Raw genomic sequence first — 16,928 nt, forward strand, 5'->3', positions numbered from 1 at the left:
CACTCTAAACTGGAACTTGTAGTTCTAGAGTTCATCAGTAAGACTACAATTCCCAGAGCGTAATGCAGGATGAAAGTGAGAAACATGAGTCTACACTGGACTACTTGGCAACTAGAATCTTTCTAAAGAGAAACTTACCATCCGACCCCAGTCCATAACCAAACAGGGAAACACTCCAGGCTTTGCTAGCCTACTCAGTCAAATACATTACGGGATTTATATTTCTGATGGCAGGGTGAGACGGTGTCAAAGAAACAGAAAGAGCTACTTGGTCTGATGCCGATGTCGAGAATTCTCATGAGAGTTTGATTAACATTGTAATTGTTCACCTTCTTGAAGAAACGGGTCGGGCGATGCTGTCCTTCAGTTTGGTGGCATCTTATTATTGGTGATGGTAGTGGTGGGGGTTTAAAATTGTGGTGGAGCCCCCACTGACACTGCCATGCCCAAATATAGGGTTGCCAAGCTACTTCCCATCTCAGTGCATGGTTACAGCCACCAAAATGCATGGTGGGCAGAAGGTGGTAGGGCTGGGATGACTCACAATGGTTTCCTGCTATGAAAGGAGGGATCATTGAAAAATAAGGAGCAAATATACCTTTACAAATCAGTTAATCTTTGAATACAGAGAAATATACAGAAAAGGAACAGAGAAATGTCTTCAGCCCTCTTCAAAACCATGTAACGTCATAACCTCTCGGTTGCATGGCTGCAGACATTAAGATCTATAAGGCTGAAGTATTCTTGTGCCAGGAGAGTTGGAAAGGGGAGACCACCGGACCTTTTAAAAAAAAAAAAGTCTCCAAACTTTTTTCTTCCAATCTCCTCGCCTCCCCACTAACCTAAAAATGGTGGTTGAGGAGGAGATTGCTCCAGTTTGTAACTGGAGAAATAGCGAACCCAGTGTAAGAAACTGAAAAAACAAGGCTCTCAACCTTACCTCTCCCAGCACAAGAATCACCCTCGAAAGAAATAAACCTGAACCATAACACATATTAAACAAACAAAGACTCTAATTCAAGGTTTTAGTAAAGAAAGTAAATCAATTTGATTTCAGCGCAGGTGTAATTCCTTCAAAATTTTTGGAACTTCGGTTCCGGTCCATTAGGTCTGACGAGTTTTTCTATAGATGTGATGGGGGTGGTTCTGACACAAGACACATGAAGGATATCAAGTTCCCATGAAGCACATGGTGAAGGAAGGGACTGGGCGACCAGATGGCTCCATATCAAAAGAGACGGGCGGAGACGATCCTAGATTTACTTCAGTACGTACAGGGAGATGTAGTCCCTGTTTTTTAATAGGGAAATCAGAGCTACATTCCCTTGGATGTAATGAGAAAAAAATCCAGGACCAGTCCAGCCTTTCTGTTTTGACTTGGAGCTACATGGTGCCTACCTGAAATATGAGGGTCTTGGCGCCTAAGTCAGGGTGAAGGGAAAGATATAAGCTGCAGCAGGTCTTTAACTCAATGAAAGTAACTTTTGCAGTATTTCATTGGTTTGTAGAATCTAAGGCACGCTCTACTTCTTCCTTTAATTACCAGGCATGCCCTCTTAGGTTCTCCTATTTTTTTTTGTTACATTTGTACCCCACGCTTTCCCACTCATGGCAGGCTCAATGCAGCTTACATGGGGCAATGGAGGGTTAAGTGACTTGCCCAGAGTCACAAGGAGCTGCCTGTGCTGGGAATTGAACGCAGTTCCTCAGGACCAAAGTCCACCACCCTAACCACTAGGCCACTCCTCCACTGTTGCTACTATTTGAGAAGTCGGCCCTTGCGGATCACCAATGTGGCCGCGCAGGCTTCTGCTTCTGTGAGTCTGACGTCCTGCACGTATGTGCAGGACGTCAGACTCACAGAAACAGAAGCCTGCGCGGCCTTCTACATGGAATGTTGCTAGTGGAATAGCAACATTCCATGTAGAATCTCCAATAGTAGCAACATTCCATGTGGAATCTCCAATAGTATCTATTTTATTTTTGTTACATGCTTTCCCACTCATGGCAGGCTCAATGCAGCTTACCTGGGGCAATGAAGAGTTAAGTGACTTGCCCAGAGTCACAAGTAGCTGCCTGTGCCTGAAGTGGGAATCGAACTCAGTTCCTCAGGACCAAAGTCCACCACCCTAACCACTAGGCCACTCCTCCACTCCACTTAGTTTACTGTTGAACTGTATTCTGACTTAACACTCTGCAAATAATTTTTTGACTGGAACAGGGTCAGGAACTTTGTATGATCTTATAATGCTCAAGTACTGCAGGACTATTGGAAAACACAAGGTCAAAAAATTATATCCTTCCTCTTAATGCTCCATGAGAACAGGATTCGGAAGGTCAGGCCAAAACCAAACCCTCCCCCACCCAAACAAGGAATTAAACCAGGCTGAATTTTACTATGGAACTGCCTTACTGATTCCAGGGCCTCAAGGGAACCTGAAGCCAGTTCTGATTTTGTGAACTCCCTTACTATTGCATTCTGGGACTTATAGTTCTATCGCCTTACAACAAATTCCAAGGTCTGGATCTAGCCTGGGTTTTCAAAATTCTTACCTTTAAGCATTCTGGGATTTGTAGTTTTTCTTTTGTTGTTGAGGTAAAGGCCATACAATCCCAGCATGCTCAGAGAAGGAAGCTTTAAAAAAAAAAAAATCTAATCGTGTCTTATAGCGTAGGGTTAGTTTGGTCTCCAGGCCTGTTGGAACTTGGTCAGCCAATGTGGAACTACAAGTACCAGAAGACATTGAGGCTGGAGTTAAGAAGCTGAGTGAGGCCTTAAAGTCATGGAGCAGAATCACTGGGCAGCAGATCAGTGACCTCCAAGTATACAAATAGATCTAGGCTTGGCTTCTATTCAAGCCACATACAATTCAGGCCAATGCCATTATAAGAAGCATTTGGCAGTGGAAGGTACAAGATGGTCTATTGTTTACAGGATCTGTTATTTCCAACGAATTTTAGCACACAAGATGTTTGAGGTAAGGGGTGACACAGGTTGTGGTTTAAAGAAACGCACCAGCTGTCAAGTTCAGCACAGTTGGATTCAAAGGTTGATGAGAGCTTTCTAGCATTTAAGATTGGGAAACTAAAGACCAAGAAAGTTCCAGCACCTAGGGGCAGAACTGGGAGGTGATCTGCCAGCCCTGGTTGCTGAAGGGCTACTGGTGAGAACTGGAGAAAGGAAAGTGATTGATTGTTCTTATTCTCGCATAATTGATGAACTTATATCAATTGTTTTGAACTGAATTGGAAAAAAAGGACATTGAGTAAACTATTACCAGGGCCCTAAAGGGCTCTCCCTACAGGCCCCAGCCCTGGGGCTTATGAATTGTAAGAAAGAGAGGGCTCTCCTACATAAGTACCTGTGAACTTTTCTCTTGTGGGTACATATCTGGAGCCAGCCTGGGCTTTTGAGTCTTTTTGAACTGAATCTAGTGCTTGTGAGCAGGACAGGCACACAGAGGAAAACCAGCAGGTGCTCCTAGAAGCCCCAGCCAGCGCCCCCAGGGATTACAATATTATGGATCAAAGAAACAACAGAGAGAGAATGCTACATCAATGTTTGTTACAAGAGGTGATATAGCAATTTTAAAATGCTGTTGTACCTTATGCAAAATTTCAAACATGAAAGATAGCTGAACATCAACCTTTGAGTGTACCATATAAATGGGCCTTATAGTCAGACGTTTCAAGTATCTAAGCCACCAACCTATTACTGCTGAGCTAAGTCTACCCCTGACAGGTCGATCTAGTCCTAGGTTTGCATCCATGATCTTGTCATTTTCTGCTTTTATAATCTGAAGTTTGCAGATGCAAAGCTGTGAAACCGAGACTGGGCTCAGCATGTCAAGGAGGACTTGAGCTAAGCGGCATTGTGATGCACCTGTGGAGGGTAATTTCATAATCCAGCAATTAGTTTAAGCTAGCCAAAATACCTTTTCTTTATACGATACTAGTGAAAGTGGCTAAAAATGCATCTTAAATTAAGGCGCAATCATTCACGCCAGCCCTAGAGCTGGTGTAAATGACTGCACCTACATTTTGCAAATATGCATGTAAATTTTAGTATTTTATCATCGACATGCACATTTGCCCACACTCCTCCCAAACTACTCGCAGTGAAAGCGGCTCCGAATAGAATTACCCCCAAAGCGATTTGGACGCATATATGTCTTCTCTTACCGGCACTTAATCTTTACACCAGTGGTTCCCAAACCTGGTCCTGGAGGGTATCCACAATGAATATTGCGTGAGAGGGATTTCCATGCACTGCCTCCACATCATGCAAATCGATCTCGTGAATATTCATGACTGGCTGGCTGGGGTGCCTCCCGGATCAGGTTTGGGAACCACTGCTGAATGCTGTTTTTAGGCATAGAAGTGCAATTTCTGAATATAGGACCCAAGAAAGGGAACCCACTAAGGAGGTTTTCGAAGGAACTGAGCAGACCAGAGAAAATATAGCACCCTTGGCCTCCTATATCAACAGAATCAAGAAAAATCACCCCTTCACATGCCCTCCCCTTATCCCCAAATTCTTGTACTTGATTAATAGCGTTTATTGTTCGGTGTCACTTTTGATTAAATTTTTTAAGGCGTTCTTGAGGCTGGTCTTGCTGGGCGACTTCACTGCGGCTCTGTGAGGTTCTTCCTCGCCGGCCTTGTCCCCCTTCATTTCCAGCTCAATGGTCATGACGACCTTTGAACTGCGAGGGGACCCACCTTCCGCCTTCTGGGTACCTTCCCTGCCTGCTAACTGCTATTTTCTATCTCTCCGGGAGTCCCCGGCCCTGGATTTCTTCTCACTGGAGGACTTTACGAGTCTGGACTGATCAAGCATGGCATACAAGACTGGAGTCTAAAAAAAAAGATTTTGGTGGAAAAGAACATTAGAAATGTATTCACAATAGGAACATAGTAAATGATGGTAGATAAAATGATTGATTTGCCCAACCAATCTGCCAGAATGAGAATTTTCCCTTTGGATCCTCAGGAGCTTAGTCGAGATCGGGTGGCAGAGCCGGTGGTGGGAGGCGGGGCTGGTGGTTGGGAGGCAGAGATAGTGCTGGGCAGACTTATACGGTCTGTGCCAGAGCCGGTGGTGGGAGACGGGACTGGTGGTTGGGAGGCGGGGATAGTGTTGGGCAGACTTATACGGTCTGTGCCAGAGCCGGTGGTGGGAGGCGGGACTGGTGGTTGGGAGGCGGGGATAGTGCTGGGCAGACTTATATGGTCTGTGCCAGAGCCGGTGGCGGGAGGCGGGGCTGGTGGTTGGGAGGCAGGGATAGTGCTGGGCAGACTTATACGGTCTGACAGAGCCAGTGGTTTGGAGGCGGGGCTGGTGGTTGGGAGGCGGGGATAGTGCTGGGCAGACCTATACGGTCTGTGCCCTGAAGAGCACAGGTACAAATCAAAGTAGGGTATATACAAAAAGTAGCACATATGAGTTATCTTGTTGGGCAGACTGGATGGACCGTGCAGGTCTTTTTCTGCTGTCATCTACTATGTTACTATATGTTACTATGTTTTCCACCTTGCTTTTTTCTTTTTTGTGGATTAATCCACAAAGCATATCAGAATTATGATGGAAGATGCCTGACCCATGTGACTGTTTGTCACGATACTCCTTCCATGTATAAATCCTTTTGCTCCTGGATTAATGAATCTGACTTCACTCCTTGCTCTGTTGATACAGAGAAACTAGTCCCAAATTAAATCCTGGTTTGGTTTTCTGTTGTATTCATCCTTTGTACGGCAGTTGTCTCCAAAACTGCATTTACACACACTTAATCCAGGATTCATATGGACTTCACTCTCTGCTCTCATTCTAGTGTAAATATACACAGGTGTGAACGTACATTGACTCATGTATTAACATCATGTCTGAAAATAATATTAGATTCTTCATGGATGAGGAATTCTAGGACCTATATTGCTTTTGCTGAAACCTGGAATGTTGGTAGATGTGTTAATGGGTCCATAGATCACGGTGCTGTAGTTAGTAGTCGAGCTCGGAAGAAGGAAAACATGGAGACAAAGGGCCTGGTTTACTATGCTTTTGTCCCAGAGCTATAGAATTAGGCCCTTAATGGGAAAATCCACTTTGTACATTTGGAGGACACATGGAGATACATAGTTAAGACAGTTTTAGGCCTGTTTGAGCCTATTATCTCAACTTCCAGGTCAGGCGTCCTCCTACATCTGCGTGACTAAACCCAATCCCCACGGAATTCCCTCAGTAACATAGTAACATAGTAGATGATGGCAGAAAAAGACCTGCATGGTCCATCCAGTCTGCCCAACAAGATAAACTCACATGTGCTACTTTTTGTGTATACCTTACCTTGATTTGTGTCTGCCATTTTCAGGGCACAGACCGTAGAAGTCTGCCCAGCACTAGCCCTGCCTCCCACCACCGGCTCTGCCACCCAATCTCGGCTAAGCTTCTGAGGATCCATTCCTTCTGAACAGGATTCCTTTACTTTTATCCCACGCATGTTTGAATTCCGTTTTCATCTCCACCAGCTCCCGCGGGAGGGCATTCCAAGTATCCACCACTGTCTCCGTGAAAAAATACTTCCTGACATTTTTCTTGAGTCTGCCCCCCTTTGATCTCATTTCATGTCCTCTCGTTCTACCGCCTTCCCATCTCCGGAAAAGGTTCGTTTGCGGTTTAATACCTTTCAAATATTTGAACGTCAGTTTTCCACCTTGCTGTCTCCCATTATGTCCATTTCTCACTGTGTGGATTGACGGACCTGGATAGCCCACGTGGTCTTTGTCTGCCATAACGTTCTCTGTTTCTTTGCGTCAGTCTTTGTTTTCTGCTTCTTTTTTAGATTTACTGGTCTCTCTCCTCCCCTTTGTCACTTGCTTATGGCTTTTCATTCTTTTTTCATCATGCTACTTAACAGCAGAATGCCGCGGCCCCCCCCCCCCCCCCCCACATACATCTTTTTCATTGCCTTGGTTTAGCATCCCTCTGCTTTTCCTTTCCTAGCCTCTCTGTCTTCACTCTCCCACTTCATCCTCTGTCTGCCTCTCCAATTCAAAGAATTTCATGGGGGCCGAATATGTTGGTCTATACAACGCAAGCCCCAGGATGCGAGACATAAGAATTTTAGCCTGCATACATGAAGATATGATAGAGACACTTATCCCTAATTGTATAATCTTGTGCGCACAATTTTATGCTTACCATACACATTGCTCTCTTTTCGCTTTCTTTTATTATCTTCTGTTTTGTTTCACCTCTGGACTTCTTTCTCTAACTTATTCTCTTCCTACTCCTCCCTCATTCGTTTTACCCCACTTTTTTTTTTTTTTTTTTGCTAAGGATATTTCAGCTCTTGAGTTCACTCACTCACCTGCCGGCTCCGCTTTGAGTCTTTGCTTGATTTATGATGTTTTCCCCTTTCCATAGCACTGAAAGAAAAACATCAACACACCTACTATCACCAAAGGAGGATGAACTTCTTTCATGACGTTCAGAAAATCTATTTACTACTCCCTTCTTATCATTCTTTTCCCCGTGCCTTCTACACTGCCAGTAAAAACCAGCACCTTGCCCCCCCCCCCTCCACTCTCACTATGTCCAGAGATGCCAAGTTGCCCAGTTCCAGGCTGGAGACCTTTTAGCCAGTCTTGGTTTTGAACTTAAATCCCAAAACAGTGTAGGATTTGTAACAGGGGCGTAGCCAGACACCCAATTTTGGGTGGGCCTGGGCCCAAGATGGGTGGGCAGAAGAACCCTGCCTTGTCCCACAAGTGATTTGGTCTCTTCCTCTCTCGCCTGCATGCCATATGATCTCTCAAACATCCCCCCTCCTCTGCATACCTTTTAAATAGCAGATTTTCACCGGCGGCGAGCAGCAGCTAATACGCACTGCTCATGTTGACCCCACATCCTTCCCTCTGATGCAACTTCCTGTTTCTGCATAGGCAGAAATACATCAGAGGGAAGGCTGTGGGGCCGCTGCAGGTGAAGATCTGCTATTTACAAGGTATGCAAGAGAGACAATTGTTGGGAGTTTGACTGGGGGGCTTGGGGATCCCTGCCAGCCACATCATAGGTGTGCTGCTACTGGGTGGGCCTGAGCCCAAAGTGAGTGGGCTCAGGCCCACCCGGGCCCACCCTTGGCTACGCCACTGATTTGTAATGCCTAATCCTGTCCATTGGAATCAGTGCTACAAATTGCATAAAGCACCAGGATGGGGCCATCAGAAATCCAGGATTGCCCCAAATCTCTAGCCTAGAACTGGATAACTAGGCATCTCTGTATGTCTACCGGTAACAACATCACCTTGCCTTCTTCTATTGCTCCTCACCCTGTGCCATCTGCACCAGTGATTCCCAAGTCCAGTCCTGGAGTACCCCTTGCCAGTCAGGTTTTCAGGATATCCACAATGAATATGCATGAACTTGATTTGCTACACTGCCTCCATTATATGCAAATCTCTTTCATGCATATTCACTGTGGATATCCTGAAAACCTGACTGGTAAGAGGTACTCCAGGACCGGACTTGGGAAACACTGCTCTATACCCCTATTAAAAGGAATGGCCCTGCCGCTAGGAGAATTAGGCATCTGCTTAGGGTGGCAGAATTTGGAGGTGGCAACATGACTCTGGCACAATAGGAGACCAGCATGTCAATGAGCCTTTAAACCAGCAACGGGACTTTCAGTACAGGTTCATGCTTGAGCACTGCCACACTCTCCTTCACCAACAAGAAGTCTGAGTTGGGGAGGGCAGGACTGGCAGCTCTTGAGCATGAACCTGTACTGAAAGGCCCATGACTGTACTGAGTACCATTACAGCTTTGAGCCTGGAAAGAGGTAGGATGATGGCAGCAGGCCCAGCAGAGGGAAGATGCCGAACTGAAGGGAGGGGTGGTGGCATGGGATGAGGTAGGGAAGGGGACATGAAATGCTAGACGTGTTTGTGAGGAGAGAGGCATAAGTAGAGACATAATGATATACCATAAGAACATAAAAGTAGCCATACTGGATCAGACTAGTGGTCCATGTAGCCCAGTATCATGTTTTCCAAACAGTGGCCAAGCCAGGTCACAATTACCTGGCAGAAACCCAAATTGTGGCAACACTCCATACTACAAATCCCAGGGCAAGCAGGGAGATGCTAGCCACCTGATGGGGAAGGGTAAATACTGCAATACAGACAGAGAGGGCAATACAGTATACAGTCAGACAAACCAAAAGAAAAAAGCAACACTAGGCCTTCAGAACTAGGACAACAGGAGTACTTTATTAATCAATGACCCGACACGGGCCGTGTTTCGGCGCCAACAAAGGCGCCTGCCTCAGGGGTCGATGTACTGATGCAATGACGTGCAGATGACAAAACACAAGTACCTTAAAACACTGAGATGTTGTCTACAATGTTCGCTGTGACGAAAAAACCGCTGAAAGCGCTGGCTCCAACAAAGAACCGTTTTTTTACTATTTCTGCCATACAGGAGAAAGCTCTCTGTCGGAGCCAACGCTTTTTAGCGCCTTCTGGCGCCACAACGTAGAATTGAATACGACACAGGAGAAGGTTCTTTTGTTGGAGCCAGCGCTTTCAGCGTTTTTTTTTCGCCAAAGCGAACATTGTAGACAACATCTCAGTGTTTTAAGGTACTCCTGTTTTGTCATCTACACGTCATTGCATCAGTACATCGACCCCTGAGGCAGGCGCCTTTGTTGGCGCCGAAACACGGCCCGTGTCGGGTCATTGATTAATAAAGTACTCCAGTTGTCCTAGTTCTGAAGGCCCAGTGTTGCTTTTTTCTGAAGGGTAAATACTGACCACAAGGAAGGGGAGATGCTAAACCGCAACCCTTGAGTGGACAGTTGGCTGAAAGTTTGTCTAGGGCATCAGATACCCTTGGGTCAGCCCTTCTCGGCAAAAACCATCACCCTGACCTCTCCTATTACTCCTCATCCCGTGTCCTCTACACCCACAGTAAAAACTCTGTTTCCTCTTCTTTTCATTCTTACGACTCAGATGCATCTGGACATAGATGATAACATATAAATGCAGACACAGTACAGTCTCAATTATCCGACCATCCGGCATATCTGACAGACCCTCTGGTGACGTCATTACGTTGCCGTTAAGAAGCACACAGGTTCTCGTCCTGTTTTCTGGCTTCACACACTGCAAGGAAGCCATGTTTGATACACCACCATGCTTCTCTGCAAGTGAACCATACCTATGTTTTCCATGCATTTTTTAAAGAGGTTACCATAGTTTTCCATGTTATCTGACTTTTCACGTATCCAAAATGGCTCAGTCCCATTTGTCAGATAACTGAGACTGTACTGTACATATAAAGACACAGTGAAATACAGATACTCATAGATAAGCACACCTAGCTTTACATATAACCCCCCCCCCCCCCAACCTATAATGGACACATCACAAAGAAGCGCAGTGCACCTCACCTGAGCTCCCGACGCACTCTCATTTGCCTCTTCAGCCAGCAATATCGGATGAGGTAGGCAACAATTACCACGATGAAGACTAATCCCAGTGCTGTTCCAATAATTGCACCCAGGATGACCCCAGCTCGTATGGGCACTGGGAAGAATAAAGGGGGTTGTTACAGTGCATAGGAGTCAACCCATCTGAACTTCACAGCCTGTTCTGTCTACCACCCAGGTCAGCTGCCAAAACAGTGGTGGATCACAGGGGGCAATTCTATAAAGGGGGCCAAGACGCAGCACACTAAGCGCTAATTCTATGACGCTGGGTCGCCCAAATCTTAAGGAACACTAGCACAAGTCAGCATTTATGAGGTACTTAAGCCATGTCAATAGCAGATGTAAATGTGGTACCGTAACGCAGGGCTTCTCAACCCAGTCCTGGAGGCAAACCTAGTCCCATCAGGTTTTCAGGATATCCATTATTAATATGCATATCTGTAAATGGGCTCATCAAAACCACCCTAAATCAACAAATTTAAAGATTACTATCTTCCAGATCTTTGAAGATCAAATTAATTCAAATTCGTCTATCTTTTTTCAAGCGGTCGGTGCTCTCTTAAGCTACATTCCAGAGAAGAAATGTTCCACACCCACATGTGAAAATTCTGAATTCCACATGAGCTGGTTCCACTATTTGAAATATCCCAAAAACGATGCAACCCAAAAAATATCTCTTAATCCTTCCAAGTTTCCCAAACAGCAAACTCACTGTTATTTGTAAAGCAGACATATCCTCCATTACATAAATCTGATATTTAAATTCCCAAAAGATGGTTATACTTTAAGTCCTTAGCCGTAGGTGTGATGATTTTTATCCGTTTGCCATCAAGTTCCAGGCTTGGAATGATGGGGATGTTCTGAACACTATTCACATACAGTAGGGAAGGGTATTAGCTTTTATGTTTTATATTAATAGAAGAACTTGAATTAATTTAATCAACAAAGAGTTGGAACATAAGAATTGCCATATTGGGACAGAATGAAGGTCCATCAAGCCCAGCATCCTGTTTCCAACAGTGGCCAATCCAGGTTACAAGTACCTGGCAAGATCCTAAAACAGTACAATACATTTTATGCTGCTTATCCCGGAAATAAGCAGTGGATTTTCCCAAGTCCATTTTAATAATGGCTTATGGACTTTTCTTTTAGGAAGCTTTCCAAACCTTTTTTTAAACTGCACTAAGCTAACTGCTTTTACCACATTCTCTGGCAACGAATTCCAGAGTTGAATTACAGATTGAGTAAAGTAATATTTTCACTAATTCCATTTAAAGTTATTACTCCGTAGCTTCATTGCGTGCCCCCTAGTCCTAGTATTTTTGGAAAGAGTAAACAAGCGATTCACATCTACCCATTCCACTCCACTCATTATTTTATAGACCTCTATCATCTCTCCCCTTAGCTGTCTTTTCTCCAAGCTGAAGATCCCTAGCCACTTCAGCCTTTCCTCATAGGGAAGTCGTCCCATTCCCGTTATCATTTTCATTGTCCTTCTCTGTACCTTTTCTGATTCCACTATACCTTTTTTGAGATGCGGTGACCAGAATTGCACACAATATTCAAGGTGCAGTCACACCATAGAGCGATACAAAGGCATTATAACATCCTCCATTTTTGTTTTCCATCCCTTTCCTAATAACACCTAACATTCTATTTGCTTTCTTAGTTGCTGCCGCACAGTGAGCAGAGACTATCAATGTATCATCAACGATGACACCTAGATCCTTTCCTGGTCGATGACTCCTAGTGCAGAACCTTGCATTACATAGCTATAGTTTGGGTTCCTTTTTCCACACGTGCATTACTTTGCACTTGCTTACATTAAACGTCTTCTGCCGTTTGGATGCCCAGCCTCCCAGCCTTGTAAGGTCCTCTTGTAATTTTTCACAATCCTCTGGTGATTTAACAACTTTGAATAACTTTGTGTCATCAGCAAATTTAATTAACTCGTTAGTTACTCCCATCTCTAGATCATTTATAAATATGTTAAAAAGCAGCAGTCTCAGCACAGGCCCCTGGGGAACCCCACGATCTACCCTTCTCCATTGGGAATACTGACCATTTAACCCTTCTCTCTGTTTTCTATGTTTTAACCAGCTTTTAATCCACAATAGAATACTACCGCAATAGATTTACATAGATTTGCATGCACTGCCTCCTTGGTATGCAAATCTATCTAATGCATATTAATTATAGATATCCTGAAACCTGATGGAACTAGGTGTGCCTCAAGGACTGGGTTGAGAAGCACTGTTGTAAATTAGGCATGAAAATGAGGAAAGGCTAAAATGGCTAGGCCTCTTTAGCTTGGAGAAAAGACGGCTGAGGGGAGAGATGATAGAGGTCTATAAAATAATGAGTGGAGTGGAACGGGTAGCTGTGAATCGCTTGTTTGCTCTTTCCAAAAATACTAGGACTATATAGCATGAAGCTATAAAGTAGTAAATCTAAAATGAATTGGAAAATTTTTTTCTTCACTCAACGTGTAATTAAACTCTGGAATTTGTTGCCAGAGAATGTTGTAAAAGCAGTTAGCTTAGCGGGGTTTAAAAAAAGATTGGACGCCTTCCTAAAGGAAAAGTCCATAGGGAAAATCCACTGCTTATTTCTAGGATAAACAGCATAAAATGTATTGTTCAGTTTTGGGATCTTGCCAGGTACTTGTGACCTGGATTGGCCACTGTTGCAAACAGGATGCTGGGCTTGATGGACCTTCATTCTGTCCCAGTATGGCAATACTTATGCACCCCCCCCCCCCTCTGCACGTCCTCTTGCATTTACATACTAACCCAATTTATGCATGCACCTTGAGTAACAAGCCAATCAGTGATGATAATTGACTGATAATTCCAAAATGTGTAGCTGAAAAGGGGGTGTGGCCATGGAAGGAGTGTGGGTGTGTCGGGGGCATTCCTCAAATTTATGCATGTGGTTATAGAATTTGGGGGAGGATGCCTATATTTAGAGGTGGGTATTTACACCAGGTTTTCAGTGAGGTAAATGTTCCCTTAAACTGTGCCTAACTTTAGGCATGGTTTATAGAATAGCGCTAAGCAGTATTTTTGGACGCTCCTATTTTTTTTAGATGCCATTTACAGAATCTGGCCCTCAGTGAGTTGCACACTATCATTACAAAATACCGTTTATGCTGGGATTCTATATATCGCGCCTTAAGTTCCGTGAGGAAATCGACGTGTATTCTACAACAATGCATGTAACTTAATTGTTTAACTAATCAGCACTTTTAATTGGATGTTAAGCAATTAGCACTAATTGGTATTAACTCACTAAACATATTCTATAACATGGTGTGTGTAAATTCTAAGTTGCATAGTTGAAAAGGGGGCATGGTCAGGGGTGGGGCATGGGCATTTCTAAAATCTATGTGCGTTGTTATAGAATACACCCATTCCGCGCCTAATTTAGGCATCGGGATTTATGCCAAGTGAAACATGGTATAAATGGCCACGACTACATTTGGTCGTGTGGAGAGGCGCTCTGTGTAATTCTATATACCATGTGGAAATTTAAGCCTAGCCTATAAAATTTAGGCGTACTTTAGAGATGATGCCCAGGCATATTTTTTGCGTGCAGAATTTTCAGGTGCTATATATAGAATCTAGCCCTTAATGCCCAACTAACACTTAGGTGGTTCCAAAAAACAGCAAGGCAGATGATCCGCAAAATCCAACATGGAGACTAACAAAACAGATCAGCTAGTAATACAAATAAACTTTATTGTAGGGTAAGTGCCCGACACAGTCTGTGTTTTGCCCAAAAGGGCTGCGTCAGGGGATCTAAATTAAGGTTTTAATTACCGCTAAATGAGGTAAATAGATGACAGACTAAGGCAAAAAAAAAAACTTACAGGCTGTCTCAGAGTTAAAATCTATAGGCGCACTCCACGCTAAGATTATCTGGACTATGTCGGGCACTTACCCTACAATAAAGTTTTATTTGTACTACTGACCTGCTTTGTTTGTCTGCAGCTAACACTTAGGTGCATAACTGTAACAGTCTTGTGCATGAGTGCTGGTATTTTATAACTTATGCGTGCAAATGGCACCTAACTTTAAGTGAAATGTTATAGGATGAGGGGGCAAGATATTTGGGACAAACTGGATGTGACTCAATTGCAGCTCTGAGCTTGTAATATCCTGGCACTGTAAGTCAGCTGATGAAGCGCTGTAAAACCAGGACTGGCACAGCTGGCCACACGGCTTGGGGTCAGTTGGTGAGTGTAGCCCAAAGCCCCCTTTCTTTCTCACCTTTCTCGAAGACAAACAGCTGGACAGAGGAAGACTTCCCCACAACGTCGGGTGGGTTCTTTACGTCACAGGTGAAGGTCCCATTGTCCGTATCGTCCAGGTTGTAAATCACAATGGAGCCGTCCTTCTTCCGCAGGTTCCCCACCCATTCTATGCGCTCCTTAAATATCCCCTTGTCGATGTAGGCCTGCCCCTTTGTGTAGTGGAATATCTGCGGAAGCAGGGTGCAGATAAAGAGGAAAGGCATGGAGGGGAAAAGGGAGAGGGGAGGACATGAGAAACCAACAGAAATGCACGCCATACTCTTTACGCACATATGCAGTTTTGCAGGTCTATAAAAGTCTTTTTCCATATGCAGAACAGGCTTTACACAATTATCCCCATGACTGTTTCCATGCAAGCATAATCTCACAAATGTTATGATTATAATATTTCATAAATAGGCATGCAAATAACGGGGTTTAAAGGCCTGGCAGAAGATCTGTACCATCTGAATGGCATAAAAGTTTCTAAAGGGGGTAGAGAGGGCAACCATGTTACAACTATCTGACAGAATAAAATGTGGCACACGGAAGGAAAGTGACTCAACCCAGGAACACACAAGAAAGAGGCAGAGCTGGGGTACAGGGAGGGAAAGCAACTCACCCTAGTGTCACATAGAGACAGGCAGAGCTGGGATCAGAACTGAGACACAAGGAGATAAAATGTCCCACCCAAGTGACAGGAACAGAACTGATATTAGAATTGTGGGCAGTGAAACACCATATTTATTGGGGAGGGGGAGCAAAATAGCCTTTACCCTTGATCCCCAGGCTCCCTAATTTCTGATGCCATGTGGGGCAAAAGGTTGATTGGGCCAAGGTTCCAGTGGTCTACCCCAATCTGTAGCCTACGATTAGAAGTGAGGTACAGGGAGAAAAGGTGACTCACTCCAGGGTCACACAGTCAAGAGCAGACCTGGAATGAAAACTGAAGCAGAGCTATATAAAATGACCTGGTCCAAGGTCACCCAGAGGTGAATCAGTGGCAGAGATGGAGATTCAAATTATGAAACAATGCAGCGTATGATAAAGGCAAATAAAGCCAGGTGAAAACCAGAGAGATGTATCAGAGTTCCTTACAGAATTACTGTCCTTGCCATTCTGAGGCCTGTAGTACCAAGTCACAGAGACTTCGTCTGAGATCCATTCTTCTGACCAGAAGGTGCAGGAGAGGGTGACCCGAGACCCAATCGTGCCGTGGACTTCTCGACTGGTATACACTTCAATGGCCAGGGCTGAAGAAAGCACTGTAAGGAAACAAAACACAAGCATGGCTGCAGCATAATTCAAGATCTGTCCAAGGTCACAGGTCTGCTTACAACTCTCAGCAATTCCCTCCGATAACAAATGACACTCATGGCATAATATCATAAAAAGTTGGGAGAACTGGGCCAGAGCATAAGAGGGGTTACAGGATTTAGTGCATTGGACTGACTCCGGAGGACAGAGTACCAAGTTATCCAGTTCCAGGCTGAAGACATTTTGGCCAATCCTAGTTTTGAACTTACATCCCAAAGCAGTGTGGGATTTGTAGTGACTGATTCTGTCCACCGAATCAGTGTTGCAAGTTTCGTAATGCAGTAGAATGAGGTCGTCAGAAATCCAGAACTGTTCCAAAATCTCCAGCCTAGAACTGAGTAACTTGGCAACTCTGGCACCATCCCTTGCATTATGGAAACTGCAGTACTGGTGTCACTGGGTAGAATCAGGAACTATAAATCCCACACTGCTTTGGGATACGAGTTATCAATAGAAATCAAACAAAATAAAACATGGAAAAGAAAATAAGATGATACCTTTTTTATTGGACATAACTTAATACATTTCTTGATTAGCTTTCGAAAGTTGCCCTTCTTCGTCAGATCGGAAATAAGCAAATGTGCTAGCTGACAGTGTATATAAGAGAAACATCAAAGCATTTCTTTGACAGTCTGACAGAGTGGGAGGGTGGGGGTATGCATGGGGACATCAGAGCATTTCGTTGATATTCTAACAGGATGGGTGTTGGTAGGTCCTGGAGGCACCCCAGCCAGTCAGAGTTTCAGGACACCCACAATGAATATTCATGAGAGAGATCTGCATGCAATGGAGGCAGTGCATGCAAATCTCTCTCATGAATATTCATCATG

The 16,928-nt window shown here is 44.3% G+C and overlaps 2 protein-coding genes across 2 annotated transcripts in view; one reads left to right on the forward strand and one right to left on the reverse strand.

Annotated features, from left to right (window-relative positions):
• LOC115457647 (persulfide dioxygenase ETHE1, mitochondrial-like) overlaps window positions 1-13,084 on the forward strand; it is a 61,993-nt gene extending 48,909 nt beyond the window's left edge. The window contains exon 10 of the transcript XR_003939990.1: window positions 13,072-13,084. The gene's annotated coding sequence lies outside the window, so the exon portion shown is untranslated. The remainder of the gene's footprint in view (window positions 1-13,071) is intronic.
• The window catches only part of MPZ (myelin protein zero), a 28,622-nt gene continuing 15,993 nt past the window's right edge, over window positions 4,300-16,928 (reverse strand). Inside the window, exons 2-6 of the mRNA XM_030187169.1 lie at window positions 15,880-16,046; window positions 14,759-14,969; window positions 10,449-10,584; window positions 7,368-7,425; window positions 4,300-4,858 (exon numbers count right to left, since the gene is read on the reverse strand). Coding sequence (XP_030043029.1) covers window positions 4,760-4,858; window positions 7,368-7,425; window positions 10,449-10,584; window positions 14,759-14,969; window positions 15,880-16,046 — 671 coding nt within the window. The 3' untranslated portion in view covers window positions 4,300-4,759. The remainder of the gene's footprint in view (window positions 4,859-7,367; window positions 7,426-10,448; window positions 10,585-14,758; window positions 14,970-15,879; window positions 16,047-16,928) is intronic.

Source organism: Microcaecilia unicolor, chromosome 14 (genome assembly GCF_901765095.1).
Source record: "Microcaecilia unicolor chromosome 14, aMicUni1.1, whole genome shotgun sequence".
NCBI lineage: Eukaryota > Metazoa > Chordata > Amphibia > Gymnophiona > Siphonopidae > Microcaecilia > Microcaecilia unicolor.